General features: G+C 38.6%; 1 protein-coding gene across 1 annotated transcript; it reads right to left on the bottom strand.

Annotated features, from left to right (window-relative positions):
* Positions 1 to 467: 467 nt before the first annotated feature.
* Positions 468 to 15,516, bottom strand: wars2 (tryptophanyl tRNA synthetase 2, mitochondrial). The gene is made up of 6 exons (XM_043248030.1): positions 15,390 to 15,516; positions 8,168 to 8,425; positions 5,702 to 5,782; positions 5,061 to 5,143; positions 4,853 to 4,971; positions 468 to 3,490 (listed from the first exon to the last, which is right to left on the bottom strand). The coding sequence occupies exons 1-6, from the start codon at positions 15,492 to 15,494 to the stop codon at positions 3,042 to 3,044; spliced, it is 1,095 nt and encodes a 364-aa protein (XP_043103965.1). The 5' UTR covers positions 15,495 to 15,516; the 3' UTR covers positions 468 to 3,041.
* Positions 15,517 to 16,352: the final 836 nt, after the last annotated feature.

The following is a 16,352-nucleotide window of genomic DNA, read 5'->3' as shown; positions in this document are numbered from 1 at the left end:
CTACAGCTACTGAGACTTTATAGGTGCTTTTCATATGCATTTCCTTTTAAGATTTTTGTACTCCACAAAGCCGAACCCGTTGTTTAAGAATACAGTATTTTCTCGGTATTATCAAATAGCCCACCTTCTCCTTGTGCAGCCTATATGTTAAGCACACATAGCCTACTTTCACTGTTAAACAAATGTTAAATTTCACTACAATCAATTATTGAAAACAAGCGAGTGAACGTGTAGGTTTTCTGTGCAATCCGCAGAGACTGAATACTGTTGTAATTAAGCTTCATATAAAAGTGTCAAGACCATATTAACACGAGTCCTGTTGGCTCCCGGAATCTGCTGTTGATTCAAATTGGAATGAAATTGGAAAAGTGAAGTTTTATATAACAATAATCAATAGGATAAAAGGTACGCAAACGTGAGGATCTTTTAAATATAATAAATAGGGCATTGAATAATCAAATAAAGGCTAATTGTTGCATGTTTTTTAATCAAGATTGTTACCAAACAATTAACAGCATTTGAACATTTTAATGACTATGCTAAATGGCTTAGTATCTAGCTTATTTATAAATGTTTTGCTTATTGTGTAGCAAGAACAATTAACGAACAATAATTAAATTACCGGCAAAATACAAAATAATAAAACAACAAAATAACGACAAAATAGTAATCAACTGTAAATCAGCTGGATTGAATAAAAGCACATTCAGCATTAGAACAAGTCAATAGCCTACATATTTAATAAAACGCAGATAATTATTTCAAAGACAGACAGGAAAAATTTAATTATAGAGCAATTTAGAATAAATGTAAAATGAATGTACTGCAAAGAAACGTACAGAAATACTTTTAATGCTTTGATTCCTCGCCGCGAGTGGCTGAAGACTAATTAAATGCAGAAATTCATAGTGGAGCCTCCCTCTATTAAAATATCAACCACGTTTAATGTTTTTCCTGCAAGTAATTTTTAAGTAGATTTTTTTTTTAAATGTAATAACCTTTTATTATTTGAATTTAATGAATTTATTTTGCATTGGCTGAAACGTATAGCAAGCCCTGTTCCCACATGAAAGTTACTAATGAACTGATTAATTGAGTAGGCTAGCTTACTTGAGACCAACCCGTTGTTTCTGCGAAACCCTGATTTCATTTCGAAACGTTATTTAATTGTTCAGTCTTCAACTTCATTTCTTTCGAGAGTGATTTTTAACAGGATCCGGTTTTCGTGCGTTATCCTGAAAACCGAATGCTTTCCCTTTCCATAACTCATTGAGGCTATTTAATCGTTTACTGATTTATTAGCGAAGGTGTTCTTAATTAGCCTAAAAAAAGTGTGGACAAAATAATTTGTCTAGACGCAGTCCTGATCCGAATGCTTCGTCCAAAAAAAATTAATATTTAAACAAACGTTGTTTTTAGGCTAATTATAAAGACGGAAGACCGTCTTTTCGCAGCTAGCCTTATTAGACGGGCTCCGCTTTGCTCGAGCTGGAACCGACGTTTTCGAAACGCACGAGATCCTTTTAGCAAGGAAGAGTTAATAAGTCGGTTTGACAGCAGTCCCACTGCTCCGTCGCCGAATGTAGTATATTTTGATGATTATTAATGCTTAATTAGAGGAAAAGGGTGACCCCTGCCCTCAGAAAAAGAGCTGAGGGGCTCACAAACATTCACGTTACAAACTCAACACGCGCTTGACCGCGCATCGCTGTGTTCGATTAGCAGCACAATGCACGCTGGATTGTTATGATAAAACACCTACCAAATGTCGGACACATTTTGTTATCATTTTCATCATTATTTCTCTCCCGTAATACACTACTGACAAGTAAGCATTGCTTGCACTTTTGCAGCACGTGTGGAGTCTATACCAAGGGTGCAAGCCTGGTATGAACATCATCTGCAAAAGAAAAACCTCGAAAATGAACGACGCATCAAAGAGAAAGTAACGTGAAATACTGTCAAATAACAAGTGACTGCACCTTGCCATTCCGTCAGCATGCATTATAGAGAGCACAAATAAAGCTGCTCCAAACAAACGATTCATTTTGCCGGACTGAACACTAATTGACCCGTGGAACGAACAAACCTCCCACCTAATCCTCGAATACATCCTTAAAATCAGAACACAGCTCGGAGAATAATGCGTGTTTGTGCAGCACCCTGGAAACCTTTTAAATTGCCGTTTAAAGAATCAGAGAAAATGTCGGTGGAGTTAATGATGTTTTCTCGTCTCATGATTTATGGCGACTTCTTTTAGAATCATTTCAGAGCAAAGAAGTTATTAAAGCTGAAGTCATAAAGCAGGAAATGTTATTTTTTTCAAGTGAACGTATGAAAGACGACGGTGGAAGGATTTGGGATTTTTTTCCTGTTATAAATTAAATGCATAACTGATTTCAAATATATACCAACAAATGCGTATCGTTTATATTTTAGACATATAGGGTTTTTTTTAGTTAAAGAGCAGTAACTAATTTGGTAATGCATGGAATTTAGTTTGCCTAATGGACAGTCTTGCCACCTCCTCACAGATACTTCCTTACAAGGGAAAACCAGTGGAATAGATGCAATCTGTGCTTCAGTGCTTTGATACAAACTGTGTGGTTAAAAGCGCTATATAAATAAAAATGATTGATTGAAATGACTGAAATACAATTAAAACATTATCCTTAAACAAGCCCGAACTGCTCCATCACTCAATTTGTGCATAGTGCATGCATGAGGTGCTTACTATGTGAACTAGGGGACTTGGAGTTAGCTAGACTTGCAGTTTCTCCTGTGCATGAGTGTGTTGAGGCACGTGCGAGGATTTTGAACTAATGTTATTCATACAACAGTAAATAAAAATAAAAATGATTTATTTGCTTAAATACAAAATGGACAAAAAACAACATGAAAGCAAACAAAACTGATTGTTTAAACAGAAGAGAGCGATCTGTGACGGTGGTGTTATTTACTTACCAAAAGTTCTCGCTAGTAAACTGAAGAAATCTAACACAGACAAAGCATAGCTCATTGCATTCACAGTTTATAAATCCTTAACAGAAGCCCGTCAGTTTTCTGACCTCCGTCATCGCGGGAGCTGCGAGGCTGCGAGCTTGCTCTGCTCCTTTGGCTAACAGACTCTCAACGTGGCCTCTGTCGGCCCTCAGTCTTTGGATCTCCAGCCGAATAGGTTGCAGTTTCTGTACAATAGCCTCGGACACCACATTCTTGTATTGTCCAGTGTCCATACCTTCAGCTAGCCTGACCACCTCCTCCACGCTCTGTCCAGATACAGCCGCGTGCATGGAGACTAGGTTTGACACACCGGGCCGACTCTCAGGCTCATAAGTCACTTCAGAAGTGAAGTCAGTCACAGCTCTGCGAATCTTAAAGACAATGTCATCAGGGGAATCGGTCAGGAAGACTGTAGCTAACCTTTGGGGGTCTGACTTGGACATCTTAGAAGATGGATCCCGCAGAGATTTCACCTTTCGAGTGCCACCTGAGAGTTAAAAAGCAGGAAAATAATAGTCCATTATATAGTTAATAGTTAACTATAATAAAATATATAATAACAATATTAAATGTAACTACATAATGGTTAACTATTTATAGTTAACCAAGGGTTAAATTAATAGTTTTACTGAACAAGGACATTTCAAGCAATCAAAATTTGAATTTGAGTTTTACAATGTTACAAAAGACTTCTATATCAAATAAATGCTGTTTAGAGAATTAAAAAAACAAGCTCTGATTTTAAGCTGATTAAGAATGCTAATTAAAGTATATAATTATAATAATTTCAAAAGGTGACACTGAAGACTCGAATAATGCCTGCTCAAAATTACACCTTGTTTACAAAGGAATACATTATATTTTAAATTGTTAAAACAGAAAAAGTAAAATTTCATTGTATTTTACTGTATCTTTAAACAAATGAATGCATTCTTGGTGAGCACAAGACACATACAACAAAAACAATACAATATAATATGGCATATTAATACTAGTAAGTTACTGACTCTGTTAGATTTAGTAAAGAATGCCAAAAAGCAGTGCAGGAAACGTGCTTTTCAATATTCTTTAAAAAGCTTCCTTTATAACACTACTTAACCAATTCAATAACAAAGTAATCGCAGGATGCAATTTTCCACCTTTTTACGAGATACATTTGAGTAAATTAGCATTACATACAGCGACCACCGGTCGACATTCATCAGACTGAAATGAAGAATCTCAGGAAAGCAACCGGTTTGTGTAAATATTATTTCTTTGTGGAATCACAACACAGATGGGCTTTAATGGTCGGATCTTTGATTTGGTTTCAGGGCAACAGATATTGTTTGGCTTCTTTAGCTTTGGCTCTAGGATGCAGGCGCAGTCTTCCTTCACATGTAAGAAGAGCGATGTGAACTGGTCCTTTGTGAAGTCACTATAGGGAAACCCCCCAAATCCATTATCACCCCATCACTCAGATAGAAGAGGAAGAGAACACTCCTTTAATCAAAGCGCCATCGCACACATGACTGGCTTCATATTGTGCTTTTATGATGGCGATAATTACAGTGAATGAAAGACTAAAGCTCAAACTGACGATTCAACATGCCAGCCATGTGTGCGCACGGCTTTTCGTGCAAGGTTACGCCGATGTGTGCGTGTGTAACATACAGCGAGGAAAGCAGGGAGCTGGAGAAGACACTTGAGAGCACTGACTCATTTGTGTGTTCGCTGAATGACACCGAGTAATTTGTCTTACATTTCCACTTTTCAGGGTTTGCGCTCAGGTGAATCTTTATGAGAAAAACAGGCTGATTAAAACGGGAAGTTAATGTCACGAGGTAAAAATGAAATCTCCGAGACATACTGAGCAGGGCACGAGGCTCTGGGAAGAACTCTCCATACTGGTTGTTAAAGATGCGGGCCAAGTCCTGGGCGAGCTCCAAATGCTGGATCTGGTCCTCCCCTACTGGCACATGTGTGGATCTGCACAACAATAACATCACTCTCTCTCAAACACAAAGCTGGGAATATACCCGGGCTAAGAATAAAACACGCACAGAAGAGCACAGTACTTGTAGAGCAGAATGTCGGCTGCTTGTAGAACCGGGTATGTATAAAGTCCCACACTGCCTTCATTCTTCTGCTTGCTCTTCATCTGGGAGGAAAAGAAACGGAGGATTTACAGCTGGACCGAGAGGAAAGTTCGAAATAAATCTGAAGCACCTTTCATTACAGTCTATTTGTTTTCTTATTACAATGAGGTCTAACATCAAGCCCTTTCTCAGTTTCCCACAACGGCTGAATGAAGGAGTTTTGCCACATTAACGCACACAGACAGCATCCAAAGGCCACTTTCCGCCACGTTTCACATGCACTCAGCTGTTGAGTAAACAGCTAGGTGTTTTCCCTGCAGCGGTGGGAGGCTTCTGGCCCAGCTCTCCGTCAGCAGCAATATAAAAGGGTTGTCCTCTCTGGGTGAATCACAGTCATTATCAAGCCCTGTCTCTCTCTGCCAGGTCCGCCCACCCTCATGACCGGCACAGGAAAAGCCTGTCGCCGTGCCACATGGACAGCAAACAGAGGAGGGAGGCCTGAGCGTTTAGACTGGCATGCTACCATCTTCTAGACGGTTCTAATACATCATGCGTCTTTTCTATTTTACACACTCTCACGGGCAGATAAAACACAGCGAAAGCAAATGTGCTGTAATTACCTTCCACTGAGGCAGGTGCCGTAAACGAGGCATGCTGGTAAGACAGCCTAGGATCCAGGACAGCTCAGCATGTTCTGAGACCTGCAGGGTAATAATATAATAAAACACCTAATGATATTTCATTTACATTGAAATATTGATTGATATTTGAAACATTGATATTTTATATTTTCATTTTGACGTGATCTTTTTTTAACAAATTAATGAATCATTCGAAAAAAAAATGTGTCAAGATTAATAAATCAAATCATTTGTTGTTTTCATGACATTTAGACTAGTTTTAGATCCCCCAAAACTAGTATTCATCATATTTATATTTCTGAATTAACAATTCATTATTATTGCAAAAACAACATACTGTTTACATCGACAAGTCTATTAAGCATGCTTTTTTATTTTCAAAGTAAGAAAAGAAGTATATACTACTAAATTTTAACTTTTTTTTTCATGATCAAAATGAAGTAAAAAAACAAAATTTTGGCACTCCATTAAAAAACATATTGGTACTCTTTTTATTGTGGACACTTATTTACTACCATCATGCAATCAAATGATCATTACTCTCGATATGCAGAGTGACAGCACTTTACACAAACTATGTAGCGCCCCTGTGTGGCAGTGAAGAGAACAAGATATACCTCACCTCTCAACAGGTGCACAGTGGCACAGTATGAAGGCCTTTCTACATCCATACTTTATATCACAAGTACTCAAAATAGTCCTCCTCTTGTTACAAAATCACATGAAAGAGCTCACTTGATTGGCATTGTGAAATCTGCATGGGTCCCAAGAGAGCGTGCGCGCACACAGACACACGTTCAAAAGAAAAACACTCCTCAAAATCGTTCTGCTTCAGAGAATTAAACTTTATGAGTGCTGGCGACACGGCCGCCATCTCTCATACTCACAAAAGGATTCTGAGGCATCTGACGTAAACCCAGAGAGGAACGAACATAAAACGTTTTATGGCACAGCACTGAAAGAGATATTTATTACAGCTAGCTAATCTACGTGTGAGGGTAAGACAGCGGATATGAAGATGACTGAGGGATCACGGCAGAAAATCTGATATAGTGGGGGTGGATATCTTACATGACTTCATGTGTCAGATTTGTGCAATCAACTGAGACACAGAAATAGTGAGTGAAACGATAGAGCATTAAATCTAAAGTGATTACTCCTCAGACACTTACGTGAAAAGGAATTTTGAGGAAGTCCGAAGTGTAAAAAAGGGTCATATTTGTTTAGATTTACGTACAGAGTTCAATTACGAGAGTCTGCCAGATACATAAATATAAATCTCTCTATTGTGTGGATGTTATTGTAGTAAAAGGGTTTCTAGTGCAATAAGTCCCAAACACACATATACACTATACTTAAGATCCGATTGATTTTAGCTTGTCACCATTTTTTCAATGAAGTCAAGTGTTTTCCTTGGGCCAGGGTATTATTTTCACATGTGGAACAGTCTTGAGCTCGTATTTTCGATGGGAGGTCTTCAGTCCTGCCAAGATATGTGGCATGAAGTTAAAATGGAATAAAAATCAGGGGAGTGTGTGTGTGTGTGTGTGTGTGTGTGTGTGTGTGTGCGCGCGTGCAGGTTTTCACATGCTCTCTGCAAAGTTCCAGTGAGAAAACACACAAAATCCTGACACACACAGCTGCTGCACAACACACACAAACACACACAGTTGAAAGCATATCAGGTGACTGAGAGGAAGAACATGTCCACACTTATTATAGTTACCCTTCAAAAGTTGCTCAATTCGAGAGAAAATGTGCTGGACAGCTAGCGAGTTGCTGCGTACAGTAAAATCTATTATTATCCTCCTCTTTCTACTTCATGTGGTCGCTTTGAAGTGAACCGTGAAAATGAATCTGTGTGTTTTCCCCATCCTGAGAATTTGTAGAGATAGGAATCGGTTTGGTAAAATAAGCATTTAAAGCCAGCCTCCGTTAAATAAATATTTGCCAATGGAAAATATGTTTTAGCTTACTGCCAGTAGTTCAGCCTAATAAAATGCCCAGATGCCTATTTAGAATGAGACTTTTGAAGCTATTTGAAAGATACCTACGATATTGTTTAGGCATAAAGGTTGAATAAACATATGCACACTTTAAAACTATAATACTAGTAGCTTTTCCGGATAGTTCAACCCAAAATTAAAATTTTAAATAAAACCCAAACTTAATCATCATTTACTCACCCTTGTGTCATCCTAACCATGCATTTCTGATGTGGAAGAGAAAAAAAAAAAAAAAGAAGAAGAGTTTAGTTTTTGTGCTAACAATTAAAGTGTTGTTTTGGACCCCATTGACTTCCACTGCGCTTATGAAAATATTAAGCAGAAGAAAGAAGGTTTGCAATAACATGAGGGTGAGTAAATGATGACCAAATATTAATATTTGTGTAAACAATCCTTAATTAATGTGATTTAATATAGGTTGCATCAAAGCAGAACTCACTTGAGACTGCTGGAAAAGGATGGAGCGAGTTGGGTCTATGCCACAGGCCAACAGACTGGCGGCCATGTCCAGGATGTTTTCTCTGAGCATCTGAGGGTCCTGAGGCTGGGTTATGGAATGAAGGTCTACGATGCTGTACATGACAGTACTGTACTTGTCCTGCAGGGCCACCCAGTTCTCTAGAGCTCCCAGATAATTGCCCAAGTGGGGAACACCTGTGGGCTGGATTCCTGAGAAAACCAGTGTTTTAGGGAGGCTCTGTAAAGAAATAGAGAGAGGTTAGAAACAAAATCTGTTAAAAAAGAAAGGCAAACATTCAAACAAAGGAGGGCATAAAAGCAAAGGCAAAGAAAGTTGGTGGTGTGCATGCAGCCAGAATGGAGACGCCCTACGCAGTTTTATGAATGTTATCAAAGCGATAAATCCAAGGCACGTTTCACACTAACAGAGCACCCTACCGGGTGAGAGAGTGCTAGAGCGGAACTGCTCCACAGCCAATGAAAACACTCCACAGTTCACAGACAGCCAATAGCAGCTTTTAAGAGCAATACAGTCGTGGAATAACAATCACAGTAGTGGTCCTGCCCAAAACAGCAACAGAAGAAAGCAGGGCAATGCTATAAGCCTACAGAGTATGTTAAAGATTAGTAAGAATAAAACAAAGAGGTCATTTTTAAATCTTTGAACTGAGAAGGAAGCCCACTATTCCTTAGTCTTTAAAAAAAAAAGAGAGAGAAATTGATGCCCACTAATTGCTGGACAAACAGTGTGCTGAGACATTCAAACAACTTATAAAACTGCCAAATAATCTTTGTACTTCATAAAAAACGTTACCTTTGCAACATAAAAACACACTTGAACACCTGCATGGGTATGTATGAGGTGACTTACTTTGGGGCCCAAATACAATCTGAGATCTACGGCTGATCTGAAATCAGTCTGGCTTCAGGGCAGCCTATAGCCAGGGGAATAGAATCACTGATCCAAAGTCATTAGCTAGTTATAGGAAAGGAGAAGGCTATTTATGCCATTACTGGGTGAGTAATTGCAGTGCAGTGGCCCGAATGCACAGGGCCTCTCTGAGGTGTCAGAAGTGATTTGGGGCAGAACGGAGCCTGGTTCATGTGTGTTCTCACCTTGCGTTGTTCCCCTCTTCCCCTCCGGCCGACCATTAACCATCCAGACATGGTAATGGTGTCATTTGAGACAATCACACATAAGCTGAAACAACACTAGGCCCAACTACCGAAGGAATAATCAACCTATCGCACCTCCAATCTACCGACAAGAAGGAATGTCTGAAAAATCAGATTTTTTTATATCAAATTTTCGGCAGGTGGGGTGATGATGGGGGAATTTTATTCAGGAGGTATGTTTCTTAGTAACCTTAGAAATGCCCATTTCAATGTCATTCTTCATTATTTATTAGGGTGTACCTATGGTTTTAACATTTACAGGGATGTTTTCTAATCAGTTACATAATACAGTACATTTCAAATCTTTATTTATATGTTCGGCCTACATACATACGAGGTATTTTCACACTGTTGATGCAATAAAAAACAAGCATGTTTTTTACTTTCGTATTTAGTCTAAAGTCAAATGAAAAGGCTTATGCTCTGAAATATAAATTTGATTTCATTAAATAATCTCAAGCCTTGAGGCCCTAAATTGTAAAAACAATATATCACACACAGATGTTAGACAGCATCCATGTTAATGTATAAAGTCAAATAAAATTCTTTATTTTACAAAACTCTTCCATTTTCACTTGCAGTAATTGCTCAGTTTTTGTTTAACTCAGATTCTCTGAGAATGGCTTGTTCTCCTTAGCTGTCCCACTTGGCAGGAGCAGCAACTTCTCTCCTAATTTTTTACACTGACAAACGCAACACCGTTGTACCACAGTGCAACAAAGCAGCAAAAAAAAAAAATTCTCCAGGTCTACCATATGGAGTAGACATTAAACTGTATGTGTGTGTGTGTGCACAAGCTGATAGAGTTACACGGTACACCTACAATCCCTGTTCTTACACCCATGTAGGTACTTTGTAGGAGTATTTAATTGTAAGACTATCTGTGTGTGTTCCAGTCGGTGTAGGATTAAGTAAGTAAGCCTAGTAATAACTAAATACATGGAGGTCAAGAGGATCTCTAATCGTTGTACCTCAAGTGGTTCAAAAATGGTAAATTTTCAGCATGTGAAATAAAGAAAAATAAAAATATAAATTGAAAAGAGAACTTTATAAATCTGAGCCTTTTGTATCAACAAAGTGAAAATATTGCAAGACAGAATAAAAAAAAACAGAGGCCACCATGAGACAGAACAACACTTAAATCTTCACTGCAAACATTCGATGTGAAAACCACATCTAAGATTTTACAAAATGCCATGCTCAGACTGCATTTATTGTGAGAATTTTTTCAAAGAATTTTAATTCAGTGGTGTTCACATAGAAAAAACTATTAATGCAAATAACAGCCCAATAATATAATTAGCTTATTAGCTTTTTAAACACTTTTCATATTTTGTGTTGATGTCAAAGACTGTGTATGCAAGCAAAATCTACGTTTTTTTTACTTCTTAGCCAGCCACAAACCATATAAAATACCAATAAATAACAATGAATTAATCATTGTAAAGTTTCATCAAAGGGGTATTTGTAGTAACGTATATTTAGGCACAGCACAGGGTCTCCACTTGATGTCAGATGTAAATTTGGACGCAATGAGCATGCAATTACAACTGGCCATTCAGATTCATTAAAGTTCTCTAATTTGAGCTCTTTAAACTCAGAATCAGTGCTATACACAAAGAAACGATAAGGACCCTATAGAGCCGTCCATAGCTGAACTCCTAGAACATCCTGGCAGAGACGCCCATCTTTGCATGCCAATTCCAACACTGCCTTTCACCACCCGTTATGGTTCTGCAGGAAAGCATCAGCAGCTCAGTAAATGTGGAGAAGTTCTCCACAGGAGCTGATATCAGAGAGGGAGCATGGGGCCAGTTCTGAACGGCACCTCTGACCCTCCCGCCCCAGTCCATTTGTCCCCCACTAAGCTTCAGACACACAGAACCTACTGTTACGGTGTCTATCAGCATCGCCTCAGTCGCCCTATTAAAACAGACATCACGCTGAACAGCAGAAACACATGCCTTAATCCTGCCACTCTCCACTGGGCTACCAACAAAGCCCTGCTTTGGTGAAGCCTAGAGCATAAAATCATTTTTATGCAACTTCCCCTGGCCAGTGAGACGGTGGGGAACGTGCGTTTTTGCCGTTCCGAAGCGCGCACGACTTGAAGCGAAGTGCGAAAGGCTGAAAATAAAACAGGAACGAGACCCGTTTCGAGGGGAAAACACATTAGGGAAAGAGTGAGTGACAAAGCCAAAAAAGCAGCGAAAGAATGAGCAGGAGACAGAGCAAAAGAAGAGGTATTTGTGGGGAGGAGGGTGGCGTACAGGAGGTGGCAGGGGGGCAGGAGACGGAGCGTTTGATTAAATCTGCGGTTGACGTTTCGGACAGGTGAGATTGATGAGGTTCCTCTACGCTTCACACTGTGCGGAGAGCGCAGGGAGAGGAACAGAAACACGCAGTGTGGAGAGCCAGGGCTGGGGGCCCTCTCACACCGTGGGGTCCCCGGCCTGATTAATGGGGCTGGAGTCCCTTCAAAAACAGCACTCCCAGCAGAAAGGGCCGCACCGTGCTCCAAAAATAACCAGGACGGGACAGCCGCTCCACTACGGACTGCGGCTTGGAGGCCAAACCCTGAACCATTTAGGACCAATCGCTTTTGTTTCACTACAATCCTCCCTCTGCTGATCGCATTACATATTAAAAGATAGGTTACGCTTAGTCTGACATGAAATATAATTATTTGCAAGCTGCACAGAAAAGCCTGCCGAAATCTCAAACCAAAACCCAACGCCTGGCACAGAAAATGATAAATGTCTTGCATGGATTATATTGCGATATTTGGACACTCTATATAAACTACACTGAGCAAATAAAGGACAAAGCCACTTCTGCCTTTTTTCCCTTTAGAACCTTGTCAGGAAAAAAACGGAGGCGCTAGCCTACTAATGACAAATTAAACACATAAAAGTCACAACGAAGCAGAAATAACCTGCACACACCTCATAAATTTATCAATGTGTAATTATGGTAACACTCAGGAACTTCTGAGCCAGAGTTTTTTCCTTGTTCCCTCTAATTTCCTCCGGCGCTGACTGTTGGTTTGAGCAGAATCCAGAAGCTTGATACCAAATAGCGGGCGCAATTCAATTAACTACGTCAGATTTTTGGTAACCGTAAGTCTACAGGGTATGGTGCAAATTCCGCACTGAAAAAAGTCGAATAGGATTTCATTTAAAACAATATTCACTCTGAATTAAAACGCAAAGATTAAAAAGATATTTTTTTCTCCAATTATCACAATTTTTCGCAGTGCAGCATTACTCTACAGGAATTTACAGCCAAAATACACTAAATTATCCAAAAATTTATGAGCGCTTGAGCGGTCTGGATAAGTTGTTCAGCACATATAACGTTCATCCTTCAGGATGATGAACAGAATTACACAGCGGAGTGTGAAATAAAGTGCTTAGATGACATGTAAAAACAAATCGTCTAATTAATAAATACAATCACGCCTGGCGCATGTGCGCCTGCTTTCCTACGGTTTCCTCTCCGGGCGGCTCTGGGATTAGGTTTAATGGATTTAGCTGACATGAGAGTTAGAGCATTTAGACCTAAAGGAGAATTAAGAGCCGTTTCCTTTTTGTGCAACACGAGGCTGAGATGACTGATATCAGCCATTAAGACCACAGGCGATTAAGGGCCGGATAGAGAGCGTCGTGTTTTATAACGCAGCTTGGAGTGAGGGCCCACTGCATCCTGCTGCCTCACGCTGCAACGTATGGAAGGATAATCAGGGAAGTTTCAGGATGTGATCGGAACAAAAGCTTAAAACCGACATGAGTTTTATTGTCTAAACAACTGCGTAAAACACTTACACAACAGGAGTATTTCAACAGCTCCAGAAACAGAACGAGAGTTTTCAACAGAGAGGAAAGGTTATTGCTGAATTTATTATGCAATTTTCCTAGCTGAATCTTGCTAGTTTTGGTGGTGAGAAAAAATAAGCACCTAACATGCTCATTTTACCCACTTGCTACTATTTGACACTTTTCATAAATAATATTTATTTACAGGCATGGATTTCATTAGGTCGAATTTCTCTCTCACTTATACTTGGACAGAAAAATCTGTGCTCATCTTTTCACACTGCAGCTGAATGACTTTTCATAACCCTTTTTTTTGCCAAAAAATATGCTCTGTGTTTTGACGTACATCACACCTAAAAGCATTGTGAACGTCCGCATGAGCATACAGTGCCTGACATTTGGAGAAAATTAAAACAAATGAAAACTAACACCTCATTTCAAATGTTTTTGCTGGTAATAAAGGACTGCTGGGATGGTTTTGACGTCTTTCTGTAACCTCACTCCCACAGTCGCAGCACTCTGCACTTTAGCGTCCCAAACGACACACTGCCTGTAGTTAACAAAACAGAGACTGGCTGCCAGCGGTGGACGCACATTCCTACTCGGCAAGTGTGCTGAAGCCATCAAATAAAACCGGGTTGTCAATCAAGTCAAGGCAGTGGGGGCTTCACGTGCTCTGTAAAAGGCTCACTAGTTATAATTTACTGTGCTCAGGTCCAGTTAGCTTTACATACACTCAGGGAATTGCACTGTTAATTAACAGTTTCTTAACATACTCTGGGTTACTTTAAAAGCCGGAATTTCGATACGCAAAAAGGGTAGTGATGGCGGTTATAAATAGTGTCATTTTAGGAGGGTTTATAACAGGGAGATATGGCTAATTGAGCAAGTATGAGCAGGTGAGCTTTGCAACGAGGGCCAAGATAATCCGAATATAAAAAGTTTTTATTTTGAATAAAAAGTATATAATAATAATAATAATAATAATAATAATAATAATAATAGGTAGTTCTATGTCCAAGAACATTTCTGTCTACTAGCAAAACATATCTACATACGCACATATGTACACAGTAAAATTTAAATAGTTAAACATATTGTAACAGAAAAAGTCAGGCAATCTTAGCGGTGTAATAAGCATGAAATATTGTTTAGCAAAAGTAAGAAAATCTGATTAACATATTGTCTATAACTCATATGCTAGGCTACAGAGACAAGGAGAGTAATTTAAGGCATTTTGGAAAAAAAAATAAAATAAAATGTGTATTATTTTTCTTTTACAATTTTCATAATTTATTAATATAGTAATACTACTTTCACGACGAACATCCACCACAAGAGAAGACAAAAATTATAGAATTGTGTTTTACTCCTCTCATAACATTTTATTTTATAAAAACAAGTGTAGAGAGTGCTATAAATAGACATTCTTATACTCTATCCTGGTATTTAAACACCAAACGTGATTTTTCAACACTAGAATAGGAATAATGGAACGGTCTTAGAAATAATGGAATTAATTCACTTAAAGTAAACTCATCAAACTCCAATACAAAACATGTCTAAAACAAATGCCACTGTTGTTGTTTTATAAATAAAATAAAATAAAATGATCTTGATTTTGATACCGTTTACCCACATTTAAAAAATAAAACTATGAAAAATTTGCATCACCAAAGTATTTATTTGATTTAGAAAAAGTGAAATATTATTACAGTTTAAAATTGTTTTAAAACTGTTTTCTATTTGAACATCATTTAAATGCAATTAATTCGTCGGAGGTAAATGATCATATTACACGTATCTCACAACATATCACCACCCTTTAAACCTACAAACGTACAACACAGCAAAACCTAATTTCCTCACAGATAACAACCATATCAAGATGCTTAATGAAGATGCTTAATGAAACTGCCACTAACATCAAACCATTCTTGACTTTTATAAGCCTTAGCAACTATTCACCCACAACGTCACCGGCAATTGCAAAGTCTCGTTTTAAACAACGCCGTTATAAACACTGTATTAGCCTGTGTCTGAAAATATTGTAAAGACTACTGTTATGTATTTAAACAGAAAATTACAGCTGTCGGATTCTTTCAATGTATTACAGAAGGTTTTTACTGAAGGTGAACCATATGACATATCCTCCGTAAAGCTGCCAAACTGGCAAATAACAAAATGGCAAAAAAGAGAAGACTTTCTTACCGTCGTTCCCGTCGCTGTCCCAGCTTTAAATAATCTTCTATGGGAATTAATCTTATGAATAAAACGAAAGACAGATTTCACGTTACACCTCACGGACAGCGCCATCTTGCCTTATTCATAAACACAGACGTACGGTGTCCAATAAGGGACACAAGCTTAAAACACACGCACACACGCACTCTTGGGCGCAGCTCAAACTAAGCATAGAAGGAGCTGTTAAAATCGCCACCTCTGCACAAATATTTTATACCACTACAAAATCTAATAAAATACAATTTAAAGAACTTCAAATAAATGAATAAATATATTTTTTTCCCCAGTAGGCTACAAAGGAAGTGAACCGTACCTACTTAAGGCTGCCATTCTTTGAAGGAAATTGAAAATAAACATTTTATCCTATTTAAACCAGCCACACACTTAATCCTTCCTTTACGTCACAAAAGTGATTGTGTCTATGTCTTGAGCAACCTACTTAGGCAACATTTATGTTTGTTATTAAAACATAGCTATGCTCAAATATGTCACCATTGTAGGCACATCTCATTGTTTTGAGACAGAAGAAAGTATCACAATCCAACTTCGGCGTTTCATTTGATGTAATTATCGACCCCCTGGTTTTTCTAGCAGATGTTTAAAAAGCACAAACAGTTCTCTGTTTTGCAGCGCTTCAGACTTCTTTAACCACATCTGCAGCTGATTTATCTCACCTTTGCATCTGGTTGTATTCACACACATATTCTATATTCAAGACTGTCTCCTGCGGCACTGTGCTCTGTAACACATAGACCGTGATCAAGCAGCATGTCTATACCAAAACCTCACTTCGTGTTTGCATCATGCTGTATGATTCTCGCTCTCTCTGTTGGCTGTTAGTGCCTTTGGCATCTGTTTTCTGACCACCCAGTTGCATTGCCTTGTTTCGCACCCCTGTGAAGAGGAATTCTCATAACGCTGATGATGATA

Source organism: Puntigrus tetrazona, chromosome 9 (assembly GCF_018831695.1).
Source record: "Puntigrus tetrazona isolate hp1 chromosome 9, ASM1883169v1, whole genome shotgun sequence".
Taxonomy (NCBI): domain Eukaryota; kingdom Metazoa; phylum Chordata; class Actinopteri; order Cypriniformes; family Cyprinidae; genus Puntigrus; species Puntigrus tetrazona.
This window is presented reverse-complemented; position numbering and strand designations above follow the sequence as displayed.